The 19885-nt window shown below is 41.6% G+C and overlaps 1 protein-coding gene across 4 annotated transcripts in view; it reads left to right on the forward strand.

Annotated features, from left to right (window-relative positions):
* The first annotated feature begins 220 nt into the window (after positions 1–220).
* Positions 221–19885, forward strand: part of LOC142380948 (sodium/potassium/calcium exchanger 1-like) — a 37459-nt gene continuing 17794 nt past the window's right edge. Inside the window, exons 1-7 of one of the 4 annotated variants that reach the window (XM_075466883.1) lie at positions 221–423; positions 1038–2177; positions 7800–7937; positions 9901–10009; positions 11798–11851; positions 15391–15441; positions 16003–16077. In XM_075466883.1, coding sequence (XP_075322998.1) covers positions 1200–2177; positions 7800–7937; positions 9901–10009; positions 11798–11851; positions 15391–15441; positions 16003–16077 — 1405 coding nt within the window. In that variant the 5' untranslated portion in view covers positions 221–423; positions 1038–1199. Of the gene's footprint in view, positions 424–954; positions 2178–7799; positions 7938–9900; positions 10010–11797; positions 11852–15390; positions 15442–16002; positions 16078–19885 lie in introns of those variants that run through there. The other 3 variants (XM_075466884.1, XM_075466882.1, XM_075466885.1) reach the window with 3 other exon arrangements.

A 19885-nucleotide genomic window follows, 5' to 3' on the forward strand; every position in this document is an offset into this window, starting at 1 on the left:
ACAGTTTACTGTTAAAGTAAACTTTTTTTTTTTTTAAAACATGGTTTGGTTTGTAGTCGGTTCGCCTCACTGAAATGAGTCCACACCTGACCACTCCCAAACTGCCTGAACTCGTCCCGTTGGCCCCTGATCGTCTCATTCCGGATCCAACGGGATTCCGAGGTTTCACCTCAAACTGCAGCTGTCACCACCCTGCAGTCTGAACGTTGCTTTACTGACACAGCGTTATGATCGAAAGGGAAGGTGAGAGGTGTTTTAGCGCTCCTAATCCTCTTAGCGGCATTATGCTGAGCTTCCTCGAAGCCCTGACATGCCGTGCGCCCTTGTAGTTCCCCAAAAACCGGAGTCAGCATCTCTGCGTCCGTTGCGCGCAGCTGGAGGGACGGTCCGCCGCGGCGAGGAGCCGAGCAGCCGGCGGTACAGGTAAGACCCGCAGCACCACTCACTGCACAGCCCACCCCTGCTCCTTCTTCTTCTGTTATTGAACATATATTCCACCGGTGAAGGAATATGGATTAAACATTTTGAATCGACCTTGCGTCATAATCTTCGTTATCCTCAATTAACCCGCAATTAAACCCAACGCGCTCCTTTACTCTTAGACTCGATGGCTTCATCAAAACTGAGATCTTAATTCACCACTGGGTTAAGTTCATTTATGTTTTATCAATGACCACTTGTCTGCACGTGTGCATTTTTTTTTTTTTTTTTTTTGTCCATGTTTCCGTGCGCGCGCTTTGGTTGAAACGCTTGATAAACGAATCGGGCTCATTTTGTAATTAATTGCGTTCACTTTGATGAATGTCCGGTTTTTCTAACTGTTTTTAACACGTTTAACGGGTTTCTGTTGGCTTATTTTTTTTTTGTGAGAAGCCCAAAGCCTGAGTGATTATGTAGCCATAGCAACAGGTGGCTGCCTGCATCCTCCATCACCCCAGCAAACACAAACCTCACTCCAGCAGATGGGTCTGACTGTGCATTAAACTGTGTTTGTGCTCGTGATGATGTGATTTCCAGTCGTGCTTTTCTGTTCTCAGTCTCCACAGGTTGCAGCTGCCTGTTCTGAAAGATGAAACGCACTTTTGTTTTTGTGTTTATTCTCCGTCAGTGGCGTCTTCTGGCCACATAACAGCACAGGAGTGAAGATGGAATAGCAATGCATCTGGCATAACTTCCTGTTTGGAGTCCAGACGGTGAACATGCGCTCGCCTCAGAGGAGGAGACTCGGGCGCAGTCGCGTCCTCTTCTTCATCTCGGGCGTGCTGCTGTGTTTCTTCTACACGCTGACTCTGAAGGCCAGGCTGCTGCAGCCGCAAGCCTCCATCCAGACCGATGGCTCTGTCGGAGCAGAGGGAGGTGCTGACGCTGTGCTGGAGGTCAACGTTCGGGAGGTGACGGCGTCCAACGAGACGGAGGAGGAGACTGTAGAACACGAGACCACCAAACCTCCTTTGGTGGTGATCGTCAACAGGACGGATATTGAACAATGTATCTATGTAGATCCTCAACCTCCCAAACCCCCTCCGACTCCCCCACCTCCACCTCTGACCACCACAGCTCCTCCCCTACCCCCAACCCTACCCCCTCACAAGAAGGGCGACTACCCAGAGGACATCTTCTCAGTGCAGCAGCGGCGAGAAGGCTGGATAGTCCTGCACATCATCGGCATGACGTACATGTTTGTCGCCCTGGCCATCGTTTGTGACGAGTTCTTCGTCCCCGCGCTGGAGGTCATCACCACCAAGCTGGAGATCTCCGACGACGTGGCGGGGGCCACCTTCATGGCGGCCGGAGGCTCCGCCCCGGAGCTCTTCACCTCCCTGATCGGCGTTTTCATCTCCCACAGCAACGTGGGCATCGGCACCATCGTGGGCTCGGCCGTCTTCAACATCCTGTTTGTGATCGGCATGTGCGCCATCTTCTCCCGGGAGATGCTGCACCTCACCTGGTGGCCTCTCTTCAGGGACGTGACTTTTTACATCCTGGACCTTATCATGCTCATCGTCTTCTTCCTGGACAACACGATCATGTGGTGGGAGAGCATCATGCTTCTGATGGGCTACATAAGCTACGTGTGCTTCATGAAGTTCAACAGGCCGATCGAGCACGCCGTCAAAACGCAGCTCAACAAGCACATGAGTATCGTCAAGGTGTGGAGCGCAGAGGAGCCGGAGAAGGTCAGTGGACGCCACATCTGGACACACAGCTGGGCTAGTTATTCACAGTCACGGGTTCTAGTTGATATCATCTTTGGGGAAGGATTTAACGAGCATTAAAACAAATATTTCCCATTGATGTTCCAAAGCATATTCCAGTCTGTGAACATATTTCTGTCACAGTTAATTAGATCACGAACTGTAAACCGAAACTGACGTTTACAGCCTCAAAATGGCACCTTCACTGACCTTTAACTGCAAACTTTCCCAGTTTTCAGTCTTTTCCCGAGAGCTAAAATGAGGTAAAAAATAAACAAAAGCCAAAACAATTAGTCAGTTGATGAGCTCGTCGTACTTAAAGGTGGGGTAGGGCTTCTTTTTCTGGAGCATTTTTTTTACATATTGCTTGAAATTCTCTTCACACCCCCATTGCAACCAATTAATTAAAAGTTTTGACACAAATATGAAAAGTTTTAGTGGCCTCTAGAACGTACAATCTGGGAAAAACACTATCCAATCATACTGAACGGACCGTTAACAATGATTGGATTCTGATGCCGTCTATCAAACTGCAATCTGCTCCTCCCTCCCCCTCCTCCCCCTGTGTGCGTACCCTGCTCCGTGAACGAATTACGCGTCCAGAAGCTTGGCAGGAAGCTAAACTAGAGCCAGCTTGGCTAGCACCTAGCATTATTAAACGTATAGTTAGCATATACTAAATACTAAATACTAAACACGGCAACGATCGATGCTTGCTGTCAGAACAACGCTCGTGCACCTTCGTGCTCGTGCGCGTTCATGTACTCTAGAGGCGTGGCTTCGGGGGGAATCTGAAGAAAAGGGTTGGGACTTTTTACCTGTGTATTTTCAAAATGCAGCTTCCCTGGACTCAAAATCCAGGATCTCCTACCCTACCTTTAAAGGTGAATATGTTATGATTTTCTTTGAGGTATTACGATGGTTAAATAATCATCTTTTAAGTTTTCCCTTTGTTTGAGTGACTTTTGCCAAAAAACAATGATGCCAATGAGAGACGCTTTAACGCACGGCCGGTTTCTGTTGTTGATGATATCAATGAAGAGAATCACCTGAAATGTTGAATTTAAAAAGTAGTGATTTAAAAACGGTTTTGTCCAGCAGCTTAACGAGTCGGCACCGGGCCAGGTAGCCATTCAACATGTCACACACAGACTAAAACATATTAAGCAACTGTAAAACTTCAGAATAACACGAGGTAACCTCAGTCGCGGGTAAAATAATGCACCTTCAGAACTCTTAATAAGAAAATGCTCCACACGGAGTCCCACAATAGAAGCTAAGCTGTGCTTCCTGATGGTCGTCTTTTAAACCTTTTAGATTCAGCTGGGAGACCCTAACTTTGCCTTTTCTTTTCTCATAGCTCTTCTCCAAAAACTCACTTTTGGTTTTGCACTCTGTCGTGTGTCCATCAGGCTGTGGGACTGTTGCACAATTTTACACAAATAATCCAAAATTTGTAATCACAACATGCAGTTTCATTAAATAAATGAATATTATCCAGTACGTGAGGCTGTGACAAAGGAAGCTTGGATGTTATTTTTGTCATGTAGATGAGTTACAACGACTGCTTCATGTGAAGCCCTGATGACCCTGATATATTATCATCAAGTAAGTTACTCCCGGGATTTAGTCCCAGAAAAAGGGGAAAAGAAACATAAAGGTTAGGGCTGGGCAAAGATTCAAATCTGTAATCTAATTAATCACATGATTTCCCTGATTAATCTCGATTAATCGCATTTTTACGCAAAACCCAAAACAGAATCCAAAAGTAGTGTTTAGCGTTTAGCATTTAGTTTTATTTTAAATGTGCTGCCATATGAATGAAAGTGCCATAACATTTGTTGTGCAAACACACTTTTAACATCAGCATCTTTCTGTAGTTTTTATGTAGAAGCCTCGCTCCACTGTCTGTTTCCTTGAATGACTTGCTGCTATCAGTTGTGTGTTTTGCCTTTAAGTGATATTTTAGACTGGAACTACTACGCTGAGAAGACAATTCAACTTGGCAGTGTTTACAGATGACTTTGGTTCTGTCGACTCCGCCGTCTGGAAGAACTTTAAAATGAAAATGGCCGAGTAAAAGTTCCGTACCCTTCTCCATGTTTGGTGGATCCGTCGATTACTTTCTTTTCCGGTTCCGCAGCAGACGGCAACAGACTTTTACAAAATAAAATAAATAATAAAACAGGGGTGGTCCGTGGCGTAGTGGGTTGAGCAGGCGCCCCATGTACACGAGGCTATAGTCCTGCGTGTTGTTCCCCCTCTCTCTGCCCCCTGCTTCCTGTCTCTCTGAACTTTCCATTAAAGGCACAAAAGCCCCCAAAAATAATAATAAAAAAATGAATAATAAAAAAAACCTGCGTTAATGTGTGATAAAATATTTATCGACGTTAAATAATTAACGAGTTAACTCGCCCAGCCCTAATAAAGACGGATACGGCCACACAGCTCCAGATGTTGAACATTTCTTACCGGGGAGACTTCCACCTCCACTCTGTGTGTTTTCTGTCCTTTCATCTCCACATGTTTGGGACTGAGACACTGGAAAAGGGGGACAGTGATTTGTGGGTCTGAGCAGGTGACAGCCTGCATTTGTGTGAAATCCTTTGATGATACTGAACTGAAAGGACTCCAGGTGTTGTAGACGACGTCCCGCACAGAATGCAACTCTGTTCCCGCCACAGCCCCGAGATGCCAGCGTATACACACGTGATGAAAATGATGGTTATTTAAAATGACCCCGGACAAAAGAAGCCAAGGCTCATTCGCTTGCAGAACACCTGCAGACTTGACGACATATTTCTGAGCCCGTAATAAACAAGCAGAACGGTGTTTCAGTGTTTTCAAGTACCACTAGTACACTCTCCAATTAGTCAGAGGCATGTCTGCGGTCAGCATGTCCTCCCTTAGGAATAACACCGAGTGCAATGATGCCAGACGCAACAGTAGGGGCTCAGAATGACTTGAATTTAAATATCCTCCGATACGCTTTTTTGTCCAAGAAAACTACATAAATTTGATAAAAAATAGAGCTTTTATGTTTTTCCAGATGTGCTCAATGATCTACTGTTGAATCTACGTGAATACATGCAGCACACAGGGCAGCGATAATCGTGTTAACGTGTGTATAAAACATATAAATAAACATCAGAATCAACAAAAATAAAATGAGTGTAACTCTAGAGCAGATTTTGTCTTGTATATGTTATAGATTTGGATGCTTATGTACGACTCCTGACGTATTGTTGATATCAATCGTAGTAAATTAATGTTTATTCATAATACATCTATGGTGGTCACAACTAGGTCGTCCTATGTTTCAGTCATGTTAAAACTAGGACTGGGCAACGATTCAAATGTTTAATCTAATTAATCACATGATTTCCCAATTAATCACGATTAATCGCATTTGTACGCAAAATCCAAAAATTAATTCAAAAGTAGCGTATAGCTTTTAGCATTTAGTTTTATATTAAATGTGCTGCCATATGAATGAAAGTGCCATAACATTTGTTGTGCAAACACACTTTTAACATCAGCATCTTTCTGTAGTTTTTATGTAGAAGCCTCGCTCCACTGTCTGTTTCCTTGAATGACTTGCTGCTATCAGTTGTGTGTTTTGCCTTTAAGTGATATTTTAGACTGGAACTACTACGCTGAGAAGACAATTCAACTTGGCAGTGTTTACAGATGACTTTGGTTCTGTCGACTCCGCCGTCTGGAAGAACTTTAAAATGAAAATGGCCGAGTAAAAGTTCCGTACCCTTCTCCATGTTTGGTGGATCCGCCGATTACTTTCTTTTCCGGTTCCACAGCAGAGGGCAACAGACTTTTACAAAATAAAAGCCTGTGAGAAACTTTTACAATAAAAATATAAATAATAAATGTAAATGTAAAGCTTTAAAAAAAATTTAGAATTAAAAATAAATAAAACCTGGATTAATGCGCGATAAAATATTTATCGGGGTTAAATAATTAACGAGTTAACGCGATAATAACGAGTAAAATCACCCAGCCCTAGTTAAAACATTGCTTCCACGCTGACGTCTGCTGTTTTAGTTTGTTTTTTTAGACAGTAGGTAGGTGAGATTGTTTTTACAGCTGTGATTTGCCCACAAAGATGGAGCTGACTTGGATAAAGGATTGTCTGTTGTTATGCTAATGTCGGTGAGCTTCATCTCAGGTTTGCAGCTAAGAGAGTTTGAGTGCCAACAGGTTAAACTCTCACTCAGCTACAGATTAGATGAGATCAAGTTTTTAGCCTTGCTAACACGTCCATAAGATGTTTTCTTTTTATGACCTATAAGACATATCATGACCAAAACCTGCCTTCAATCCTGTTTCTGAGGAGTTTTGCCTTGAATCTGCAGAAAGTTGTGTTCAGAAGTTTGGAGGAGCTGATCCCGACTGCTGATGGGATGGACTTTATAGCTAATTTGCATGTGCGGTACTTTGAGAAACTGGTGAAGTAAGAATTTTGCAGCAGCTGGGTGGAGAAGTTGGTAAGGGCCTGCAGCTGAGCCGGCTCGGCAAAACGATCGGGCGCTAGCTGCTCTGTCTGCTGCTGAAGGGCAGAGATGTGAGTAGACAACATTAGCTTCGTTCATAGATCTGCATTCACGAGATGAGGAAAAAGGTGTAGTTACACCAAAGCTGTCTTAAGACCATGAGTCTTTTCACAGCAAGTGAAAGCAGAGGTTTTGAGGGATAAATAGCTGCCGCAGCGGGTCTTAAAGGTGTGTGTGGGGGGGGGTTGTATCACAGAAGGAGTTTCATTGGGGTCAAAAGACATCCGTCAGAAAAAGGGGGGAAAGACACATTATCCAATCTGTCCTTGGAGCCATTTACAGTTGCACGATTGTTTAGATGAAGGGTGCCACAAATGATTTGGTTTCTGAAACACTCCCATGCTGACCCGTTAAACACAAATTCTGATCAATATTGTTAAATCTAAAGGCAACTGACCTTCCTAAAGCCCTGGAAAGATAAACCGCTAGCCCTCTAAATTAAGCAGGTTTTGCTTTGTGTTCGTTTTTATCAAACATTTTTTTTGTCCAAGACAGCCTGAACGATGAGATCTCAAATCCAAGCGGGAACCTTTCTGGCTAAATATGAGAAGAAAACACAACTTAATTTAGCTGTATGAACCCCATAGTCAGTGTCAGCAGAAATGATGAAGGTTTAAAAGCTGGACTTTGACACGGCGCCACAGGAAGAGGTAATAAAGGAGACACAACGAGGCTTAAGGTTTGTGACATGTTTATTTTGCTGATAGCGAGAAACCCATTTAGGCGTGTAGTTTTAACTAGATTACTGAATTATTGTAGTCTTTTGTCCTGTCTAAACAGATAGTCTGGAAATGTCCCGCCACTTCACTCAGAGATTGTTGACACAGACAACAGATGTGATATCAGTTTAGAGAGTTTCATGCCAATCTAAACCATCAGGATTGAATTAAACATGTTTTTGTTGTTGATAATGGAAGGCAAGCGCATACATCCGTAAACCACAGAGTCTGTCACTGAGCAATGTGATGCCAAATAAGTTTTCCTATATATGTATATGTGTAGTGAATTGAATGGCTGACTCTGACTCACTCCACAGGAGAGTGAGGCTGAACCTCCTCCTGCTGCACCATCGAAAGCTGAAGACAAATCCAAACCGGAAGCCACGCCTCCTCAGAGCGGCCCTCAGAGCAACAACCAGCAGCCGGAAACGCAAGAGGAGAAAGCAAGACTCAAGGTGCGAAAACCCTCACTCACAGCTTCACGTTTCAGACAATTTGACCTAATTCACCTTCAGTTTGGATCCTGTTTGGTGTTTTAATAGAATCACTGCATATCTTTCAAGATTCTGTCATAAGTTTGATAAAACTCTGCATTATAGAGGGAACAAAGGGTCCTTTCTCATTGTTTTTTTTTTTAAACAGCAGTTTGTCTCTGGCTCAATTTGCTACTCTAACCGTTCTTAAAAAGAGAGTCTGCTGCAAGAAGGCATCACGCTTAAACGAGTGAGTCAAGCGAAGGCTAACAGATTGGCGTCTTCCATCACATCTCCTGCAGAAGAGGACGAGGCATTTCAGGGATGTAGTTTAAAACCAAAATCCAACACTTATAGATGGTAAAATGGCATTGGAGAATTCCTACCAACGCCACACCAGTCACACAGCAGCTCTCTGGTTAAACAGATGTGCACCAGTGAAGCCTGAAAGTGTTCACCTGGAAGGATCCGTTGGTAGCCGAAGCTAATGAAACATACCCACTAATGCATCTCTGAATTATTCATAACCGCTTCCACGTTAGATCAACACAGGTCGATCATGTGCAGCTACTCAGAAAACTCAGAAAACCTGTAAAAAAGGTCCTTTTTTAACACATGGTGGTGGGTGGGTAAAGGGTTGAAAATGTTTGCTGGCACCACGGAAACGACGGCAATGAAGAGTCCATCGAAGACTTTTCGTGGTGAAGTTCTTTCAGCTCATACTTTTACTTGTCGTGATGGATCTTCTCTCTCAGCTGGGGAAGCATGAAGAACCATAAAAATATGCTTTTTTGGGGTTCAGATGGCACTACTTTGGTACTATATATATATATCTATATATATATCTATTTATGTGTGTATATGTATATATATATATGTATGTATGTATGTATGTATATATATATATATATATATATATATATATATATGTATATATGTGTGTGTGTATATATATATATATGTATGTGTGTATATAATATATGTGTGTATACATATGTATATATATATATATGTGTGTATATATATATATATATATGTATATGTGTATATATATATATGTGTGTGTATACACGGTTTGAGTAGGAACACATGCGGTGTAGCCCCGCCCCCACATTTCTATCAGTGTTTGTCAGCAACAAGCTGAGCTGCGCTTGCTTATAGCTTCATTTTATTGTTGCCAGCTCTGCAACTTAGCTTTTCAAGTGACAAATCTTGTGCAAACCATGACTAAATTACACTTAAGTGTCGCTACTATGGCCCGCATGAATGCTCATGAGCACGTGGATGTGCTTCATCTTCGTCGACTCTCTCTGAAACAACAAAGCTGCAGTCTGATTTTTTTCTTTTAAAGCTATTTTTTTTTCATTTACATGTCAATGTCCAGTATGCAGCTGCATATTTCAAAGCGGGACGGAGCTGCTACTCTCGTTGTTTATTTGCACAGCTGTGCTTTGTTGAGCACGGGAGGAAATCCTCGAGGGGTTTTCATTTAATCACAGTCATAAGGTCATTTATTCATTTAATTCACAGCACTTGGGATATGTGTGGCATTGAATTAAAATGGAACATTTATCCATGTTTGCACATAATATTGGTTTATAGTGTATATCGCTATTCATCCTAAAAATGCGGTGATTTTAATTTAGGTTCCCACCACCCAGCCTTGCTTTGATAATCAATATTAATGCAAGTGATGCTGCTACAGACAGGTTAGAGGCCCTCAGAGACAGTTTCCACATTAGTTACATGAAAAACTAGAGCATTTCTTCCTATTTTGACTGGCTTTGTTGTAAGATTGAGTTTCTGAGCTGATTCTGCTTTGCTGATCTGGCTCTGGTGTCAGACACCGACAGACGGTTCGTGGTTCTGTGCAACAAACTCTGTGTGTTTAGTGCAAGTTAAATGCTGTAGTCTGATGTTGGAGCGTTTCTCTGCTGGTCTGCAGGCGCATCCCGTCCTGCAGCGAGGCGGCAGCTCCGCTTCCCTACACAACACCTCGCTGCGGAGCACCATCTTCCAGCTGATGATCCACACTCTGGACCCTCTGGGAGAAGGTATTTCACCATCGTTTCTGCAAGTTTTTAAGTCGTATATCAACTGTAAAATTGCCCCCTTTCGCTCTTATACGAAGATGGAGAAATACTTCAGAAATTGACTGTTAATGCTTCATTCCTCCTTTGTTTCTTTCATTACCCATGATGGGGTGTGATTATAGCAACATTTAATGGTTTATGCACTAAAGTAACAGAAAGAAGATGTAAATAGACGACACAAAACTTATCTGTATGAATGATTCACTCCGTTATCTCCAATGTATCATCGTCTGTTAAACTGGTTAACAACTTATAAACCCTTAAATCTGATTTTCAACAGATTTTCACATGCTGGTTATAAAAACTGGATTATTTTTCTGTTGAATCCGCATTTCCTCACATTGGAGAGCTGGGAACAGTCAAACTTCTGTTGACTGACTAAATGATGCAGCTTCACGTTGCAGCAAAGCCGGCAGTGACTCAGCTCTGTCCTGTCCTGTCCTGTAAGTCAGGACAGTGGTGAGATGAACAACGGCGACCTTCAGCCTGTCCTCGAGCTCCTCGCTCTCACAGCGCTCGGCCACCACTGATCCTTAATCAGCTTTTCAATACAGGCTAATAAAAGCTGGATAAGAGCCGGCGTGTGGCAGACCAAGCTCTTTATCTGGCAGTGGGACCCCAGCAGAGACCAGCCTCACGCAGCTGGACTGTGCACTGAGACACGAACAGGACCAGAACGCGCTTCCTGATAGATAAACCCGTGTTGTACCCAGAGGTGGGTAGAGTAGCCAAAAATTGTACTCAAGTAAAAGTAAAAAGTAGTCATCCAAATAATTACTTGAGTAGGAGTATAAAAGTGCTCAAGTACTGAGTAAATATTGATTTATTTGTTAACACAAGCGTTCAATCAGACAGACAAAAATACTAAATAATCATCTTTAGGCAAATTAGAGTTCATCCAATTGATAAAATAAATTAAAAATTAATTAATTAATTACAAAATAGCTTAAATTAAAATAATTCAGGTAAATTCAAGAACTTCAATAAAAAACAAAAGAGACTTTGGTAATGTTTAAAACATATGTAACCCATATATAACCTAAAAATGGGGGAAAAAAAACGAATTTTGGAAACTTACCGCTACATATTTCCTCAAGTTAGATGTTGTAGAATATAGCAAAGTATATGCTATATTCTACATGAATTTTTTTTATGATTTTTTTTGTTGTAGAGTTGTAAATTTATTTTATCAATGGAGAAATTGAGCAGCCTTGCTTTGTTGTCTACAGTAGTAGATCAACCCTCATCTTACTTTGAAGCTCCCAGATCAAGGAAGTGACGTCGACGCAGCTTTAGCAGCAGAGAAGCTATCAGGCTTGTGTTGATAATAATAAACTCCTGGACTATGTACAAACTTCCAAATGCATCGTTTTGTGAGTACAGACCATATTTGTACTACTGTAGAAGTTTGGTGTCATGGCATGTGATTTTAGTGTGTTAATTTTGGAGATACTGCCAGGATCCGTTAGCGCTTGTACTAAGCTATTCGGGATAACTCAGTAACTCAGCTGATGTTCAGCCAATATCGGAAAAACTTCGGGTGGGCTACTTGGCTGGATGTCACGGTTCAAATGACCCCAGGGTGAATCTACTCCGGAGTATCACTTTAAGGTTTCTGTTGGTTTGAAAGACTTTGAGCAGATTTTATGGCCAGAAGTGTTTAAAAAAAAAAAAAAAAAAAAAGAAGAAGTCCTGCCGTAGAACATTAGTTTATGACAGTTAAAATCGTGTCTGTGGTTTCCATCCTAGAAGCAGCCCTTAGAGGGGCCATTAAAACCCCCCGAGCGAAGAAAATCAGAGGAGGTAAGGGAAATAAAGATCCTGGCTGTTGTGTTTCTCATCGTGTGTCACATTTATTTGTTCAAGGCGATTCAGATTCACTTCTCCACTGTGTTTCATAGATGGATTATCATCTGTTCTTACCAGCTGTTGTCTGATTAAAAGCTAAAAAAAAAGTGATATAAACCGATGAGCCAAAACATTACAACTTACGAATGAACATAGAAACTTTGATTATTTTCTATAAACGATGCACTTTGGGACACGATTAATGGATGAGTTCATCCTCACAGTCAGTGTGTTGGATGCAGAAGAAATCTGCCAAACTGGGTGGTTTTAACGAGGCCGAAACTCTCTGATCCCGGAGGGGGTTTCAACACCCAACTGTGGTCAGATTAAAGACAAACCAGGCCGGAAACAAGTCGGGTCCACTGCTGCACAGCTTAAACAGTTAAAAAAATGGACCACAACAGTCTGTGGCTGTGTTCGAAACCGCCTACTACATACTACATACTGCATACTGCATACTGCATACTGCATACTGTATTCTACATACTGCATACTGCATACTACATACTGCATATACTACATACTACATACTGCATACTGCATACTGCATACTGCATACTACATACTACATACTGCATACTGCATACTGCATACTACATACTACATACTGCATACTGCATACTGCATACTGCATACTACATACTACATACTGCATACTGCATACTGCATACTGCATACTACATACTGCATACTGCATATTACATACTGCATACTACATACTGCATACTGCATACTGCATACTGCATATACTACATACTGCATACTGCATACTACATACTACATACTGCATACTGCATACTGCATACTACATACTGCATACTGCATACTACATACTGCATACTACATACTGCATACTACATACTGCATACCACATACTGCATACTACATACTGCATATTACATACTGCATACTACATACTGCATACTGCATACTACATACTGCATACTACATACTGCATACTGCATACTACATACTGCATACTGCATACTGCATACTGCATACTGTATTCTACATACTGCATACTGCATATTACATACTGCATACTACATACTGCATACTGCATACTGCATACTACATACTGCATATACTACATACTACATACTGCATACTGCATACTGCATACTACATACTACATACTGCATACTACATACTACATACTGCATACTGCATACTGCATACTGCATACTACATACTGCATACTGCATATTACATACTGCATACTACATACTGCATACTGCATACTGCATACTGCATATACTACATACTGCATACTGCATACTACATACTACATACTGCATACTGCATACTACATACTGCATACTGCATACTACATACTGCATACTACATACTGCATACTACATACTGCATACCACATACTGCATACTACATACTGCATATTACATACTGCATACTACATACTGCATACTGCATACTACATACTGCATACTACATACTGCATACTACATACTACATACTGCATACTACATACTACATACTGCATACTGCATACTACATACTGCATACTACATACTGCATACTGCATACTACATACTACATACTGCATACTACATACTGCATACTGCATACTACATACTGCATACTGCATACTACATACTACATACTGCATATTACGTACTACATACTGCATACTACATACTGCATACTGCATACTACATACTACATACTGCATACTGCATACTACATACTGCATACTGCATACTGCATACTACATACTGCATACTGCATACTACATACTGCATACTGCATACTGCATACTGCATACTACATACTGCATACTACATACTACATACTGCATACCACATACTGCATACTGCATACTACATACTACATACTGCATACTACATACTGCATACTGCATACTGCATACTACATACTACATACTGCATACCACATACTGCATACTGCATACTACATACTACATACTGCATATTACATACTGCATACTACATACTGCATACTGCATACTACATACTGCATACTACATACTGCATACTGCATACTACATACTACATACTACATACTACATACTGCATACTGCATACTACATACTGCATACTACATACTGCATACTGCATACTACATACTACATACTGCATATTACGTACTACATACTACATACTGCATACTGCATACTACATACTACATACTGCATACTGCATACTACATACTACATACTGCATATTACGTACTACATACTACATACTGCATACTGCATACTACATACTACATACTGCATACTGCATACTACATACTACATACTTGCAAACGGCATACTACATACTGCATACTATATACTACATACTACATACTACATACTGCATACTGCATACTACATACTGCATACTACATACTGCATACTGCATACTACATACTACATACTGCATATTACGTACTACATACTACATACTGCATATTACGTACTACATACTACATACTGCATACTGCATACTACATACTACATACTGCATATTACGTACTACATACTACATACTGCATACTGCATACTACATACTACATACTGCATACTGCATACTACATACTACATACTTGCAAACGGCATACTACATACTGCATACTATATACTACATACTACATACTTGCAAACGGCATACTCATCGATCAGACAGTATGCAGAGCGTTTACCCACAATGCATTTCGCTTCTGCCCGAGCCGAAATCTGATTTCGCTTAAGCTCTAAACTCTGTAAATATATAACTTTAGCAACATTTGAAACATTTTCAGGCGAGAAAGTAGTCGTTTAGATCCCCAACGTGTTGAAAACCTGACAAAATACCGGCTATTTACAATTTTGTTTCCACGAATTCGGCGCTACTAAAGCTAGCCGCAGGGAGCAACGCACTTCCGGTTACTTTCACAAAATAAAATACCCGTTGCCTTTTATCATAGGGAAAGCCATTACGATACAATTGGTGCTTTTGTTTTGAAAACAGGAAGTGAACCTACCCTCGTTGTAGCTAGCTTGAAACTGCCGTTTTGACAGGAAATGACGATCGGCGACGTCACGTTACGTTGCATCTTGGGTAGTTTGAGTATGAGTAGTAACCTCATGATGCATACCCAACATTTCGGAGAATCTAGTATGTATCCGGGAACTTAAAAAAAGTTAAAGTTAGTATGAGTAGTAGGAGAAATAGGCGGTTTCGAACACAGCCATTGTGCCTGATATCGAAAGACTTCTTCAGAGGTATTCTGGAGTTTTTTGGAAAAAGAACGTAATGTTTTGGCTCATTGCTGTACTGCAGGTTCGTGCCACCTTTGTTTGCTTTAGTTTGGAGAAATTCTTTGTCGATGTTTTATTTTTTCTCCTTAAAAACACGTGACGGACAATCCTTTGCCTTTCGAGCTTCACTGGGAAGCCTTTTACATGTAAAGACATTGACACATTCAAGAGCTGCATGACTGGAGGTGACTGATTAATGTCGGATATTTTCTGTTGTGCGTCTGCCAATCAGAGACGTCCTTTAATGGTGACGTCAGAGGGGAGGGGCTTGTGCAGAGTAAAGGTAAGCTGTAAAAACGCCGCTTCTGTGTCATGTGTTGACTCTCCAGCTCGGTGTCGTTGCGCTCAGTCTGACAGTTTGTGTTTACAGTGGACGCTTCTCTTTCAGTCTGCATGTGGTTTTGCGTTTCTGTGTCGTTCGGTCGCACGCTGACTGTTGTTTCAGTGCTCTGTTTGTGCATCTTCCTCCCTTGTTTCTGTCTTGTTATTATCAAACAGATGTGAGTCTCAAAGAAGGTCTCGGCTGCATCATTTATGGTGATCTAAAGGCTGAATATAAGAAACTGTAACACTATTCACATCAGAGTTAAGCACTTTTAAAAGTGTTGATATTTTTATTTTGTACCTAATTTCATTGTGTTGTTCCAGCACTGAACATATAACCACTGTGCTACACAATAAGTCTTAACTTGTGTTTTATGGAGGCTCATTACTCTGGTTGGCGTGTTTTGTTCAGTTTAAAAGCACGACGACGCAGCTGCACAACACTTAATGTGCAAAAAAAGAGCCTCTCAGACCAGATCTCACGTTAAATTTGTACGAGTGACGATTCTCTTAATTGCAGCAAAGAACAAAATCAAACCTTTGATGGCCCCGCTGGCAGAAAAACTACAGAAGTCGCTTCACCACCACGCCGAAGGTGAGTCGTATGTTAAAATTTAACAACACTTTACTGAAAGGATCGGATTATTGGCTAAATTACAATAAGACTGAGTTGAGCAAAGGTGATTATCCTTGGATATATGGCGGTTAGGGATGTAAACGGTTAATCGACTATCGATTAATTGTCGATAAGAATTTACTCGACTAAATGAAATTAATTGTCGACTAATTGAACATTGTGATCTAAGACCGTTTCCCACAGGACGTACTTTAACGTGACCCGAGATTCTCGCCAGCCGCGAGAGCTAGACCTGACACAAACAAATTTTCTGTGCATAATTTATTTTGTCAAACTACATAAATGCCATTATCTGCACGGTATCCTAACTGGTACGATAAAACATCAATTGTGCATTTTTATTCAGTAAATAAGCAATATTTTGCTTTTTATGTTAAAGACACTATTGATACGGTGAGAAATTTACATTCTCAGGAAAAAAGCCGCTTATCAGTTTAATCGTTAATCGATTGATAAGGTCAATCAACTAATGATTAATGAATTAATCGATCATTTGCATCCCTAATGGCGGTGAATGAATCGAATCAGAGGCACAAAGCGTGTCATACCCCGGTAGGATAGGTGGCGCTGTACCCATTTCAGCTATTGCTAATAGACACTTCCGCACTGAGTCAATGTGACGACCCGACGTGTTGATTCAAACTGAATCTGGATCAAATCTTAAAGGGATAGTTCGCCTCTTTTGACATGAAGCTGTATGACATCCCATATTAGCAACATCATTTATGAACATTTTCTTACCCCCTGCTGCGTCCTGTGAGCCGAGTTCCAGCCTCGTTTTGGTGTTGATGAAGGTAATCCGGCTAGTTGGCTGGGGCCACAAAAATAAAGCGTTTTGTTTCTCAAAACAATATGCGTTCAAAAGAGTAATACATTTGCATCACAAAATCATTCTCCAGGAAAAAGTCAGACCTCACAATCGCTTGGCCCTATTTTCTCTCTCCCTTCATATCACTGCGTTCAGCCACCTAGCGACAGCCGCATCTGTTACGGTGTTTACTGCTCGGTCTGCACAGCAGGCAGTGATACGAAGGGAGAGAAAATAGGGCCAAGCGATTGTGAGGTCTGACTTTTTCCTGGAGAATGATTTTGTGATGCAAATGTATTACTCTTTTGAACGCATATTGTTTTGAGAAACAAAACGCTTTATTTTTGTGGCCCCATCCAACTAGCCGGACTACCTTCGTCAACACCAAAACGAGGCTGGAACTCTGCTCACAGGACGCAGCAGGGGGTAAGAAGATGTTCATAAATGATATTGCTAATGTGGGATGTCATACAGCTTCATGTCAAAAGAGGCGAACTATCCCTTTAATGAAGCAGCCAGCTGAGCCGTCACTGCTCTGAAGTATCAGCAGCTTCACGGTAACTCGAAGTCAGGACACCACATGTATGTTTCAGGGTTCAGCGTTTGTTTCACTTTGAATGGAGCGACGTCTCGTGTCGAGTCGAGTTCTGGAACCTTTGCTTTGCTGGTGTAGCTTCGCAGAGGAAAGTTGAACCATCGAGCGTTTTTGGCGCATCGCATCCACGGGAATCCCTCCTTCCGCTGGATGGGGTGTTGTTGAGTGAAAGCGTGCGTCCACTGCTGTACTTTGCTGGTCAAAGTCGGCTTTAGAACCTGCCGCGCCGGCACCGACCAATCGGATCGAGGTGATTGACCTCATGACTTTTTTTAAATTAGGCGAGCGAATCCGGGGCTCTTCAGCTGTAGTTGAACAGAAGGATCATTTGTGTTAAGTGACATTGAGTGAACAAGCCGAGTAAATCTTAATTTCTACTTTTTAATCTTCCCACTTAGATAGAAAACTGGTTCTGTTGTTTGGATAATTGTTCATCCAGCTGCCATACGGAGGACCCTGCATGCTAGTGGAGGCAGCACACTCAAACTCATACTGAACAACACTTAAGGATTCCTTTTAATGATAAAACATGAAGACAAGTTGGTTTGTATTTGGGAAAAATTAACAGCTGTGACATCACAGATGCCATTTCGTGGCCTTTAAATCAAGAGCGTCGGATATCTGGACACGTTTTCCCCTACGCTGCCCCTGCAGGTCACCTCCATGTTGCATCTTGCATGCAGGGCGTTAATAAAAGAGGATATCCTCGACCTTTATGCTGCACTAACACAGTACCTGGAGTAGTTTTCTGCATTGTTGAATACATTTACACAAATGTTAGTGTTAAATGTGTGATTGCTCCAGTTTGAAAATATTAAGTTTTGCTTTTTCCAGTCTAAAACCATTTAAAAGAACAGGCAGTTTATTTTGGCACATGCTTTTAATCTAACCTTTCCTTGATCGCTGTAATGTAAACGCTAATATTCAGCATCTGTCAGGACTCCTGTCACCACCAAGGCTTGGTCCCTGGTCACAATTAGTACCTCACACTAAGCTTCTGCCTGCTCTCACATCCCATGAGGGTCACGTAGAGGCTGTTCCTTCAGCGTCTGGAAACACGCTGACACTTTATGGCCCGAAGCAACAAACAAGTCACATTTATATATTCAGGACACAAAATATTGTAATTGTAGTACAACTTTATTTATAATGCACATTTAAAACAACAGGGTTGACCAGAGTGCTGCACACTCAAACACACACACACACACACATATATACATATATACATAAACTAAACAACAACTGGAAATAAGAGTTCAACAGCTCAAGTTGTGATAAAAGAGATGTAAAAATGGTCAGAGAAGGAGTCTGCCTAACATCTAAATGCAACTGGAACCCCAGTTTGGGAGCTGTGATTGCGAAAGCCCGATCTTCTCTTAGTTTCTACCAAATATTTGAGATAAGCGAGGCTGAGATGATCAGCAGCCCTTAGGCACAGAGAGGGAACTGTTGAAATATGGTCACGCATGTGCACTCCGGTTAAAAGGCGAGCAGCATCATTCTGGATGAGCTAAAGGCGTGAAAGGGGAGCCTGGATAACGCCAACATAAAAAGCATCGCAGTAGTCTAGATGAGTCGGGAAATAAGCTCGAATCCACTTTTCAAAGTCTCCCCGTGTCACAACAGGCTTTAAAGGGATAATTCGCCTCTTTTGACATGAAGCTGTATGACATCCCATAGTAGCAATATCATTTATGAACATTTTCTTACCCCCTGCGTCCTGTGAGCCGAGTTCCAGCCTCGTTTTGGTGTTGATGAAAGTAGTCCGGCTAGTTGGCTGGGGTTTAAAAAATAAAGCGTTTTGCTTCTCTAAACAATATGCGTTCAAAAGAGTAATACATTTGCATCACAGGCGGCAGCAGGCAGTGATACGAAGGGAGAGAAAATAGCGCCAAGCGATTGTGAGGTCTGACTTTTTCTGGAGAACGATTTTGTGATGCAAATGTTTTACTCTTTTGAACGCATATTGTTTTGAGAAGCAAAACGCTTTATTTTTTAAACCCCAGCCAACTAGCCGGACTACTTTCGTCAACACCAAAACGAGGCTGGAACTCGGCTCACAGGACGCAGCAGGGGGTAAGAAAATGTTCATAAATGATGTTGCTAATATGGGATGTCATACAGCTTCATGTCAAAAGAGGCGAACTATCCCTTTAACGCAGCTGTTTGCCTGAACGGAAAGAAACTCGTCTGTACAACGGCGCTGTTAATAAATATTGATGAACGTGGAGGCAAAGTCAGTAACTTCTCTTTTAAAATGCATATAAGAGACTGCGTGTTGCCCATTTAAAGTGCGTTTTGTTCATTTAACGCCACGTTTTCCTAACGTCGTGGATGATATTTCATCGCGCAGCGTCGCG

Source organism: Odontesthes bonariensis, chromosome 1 (genome assembly GCF_027942865.1).
Source record: "Odontesthes bonariensis isolate fOdoBon6 chromosome 1, fOdoBon6.hap1, whole genome shotgun sequence".
NCBI classification, from domain to species: domain Eukaryota; kingdom Metazoa; phylum Chordata; class Actinopteri; order Atheriniformes; family Atherinopsidae; genus Odontesthes; species Odontesthes bonariensis.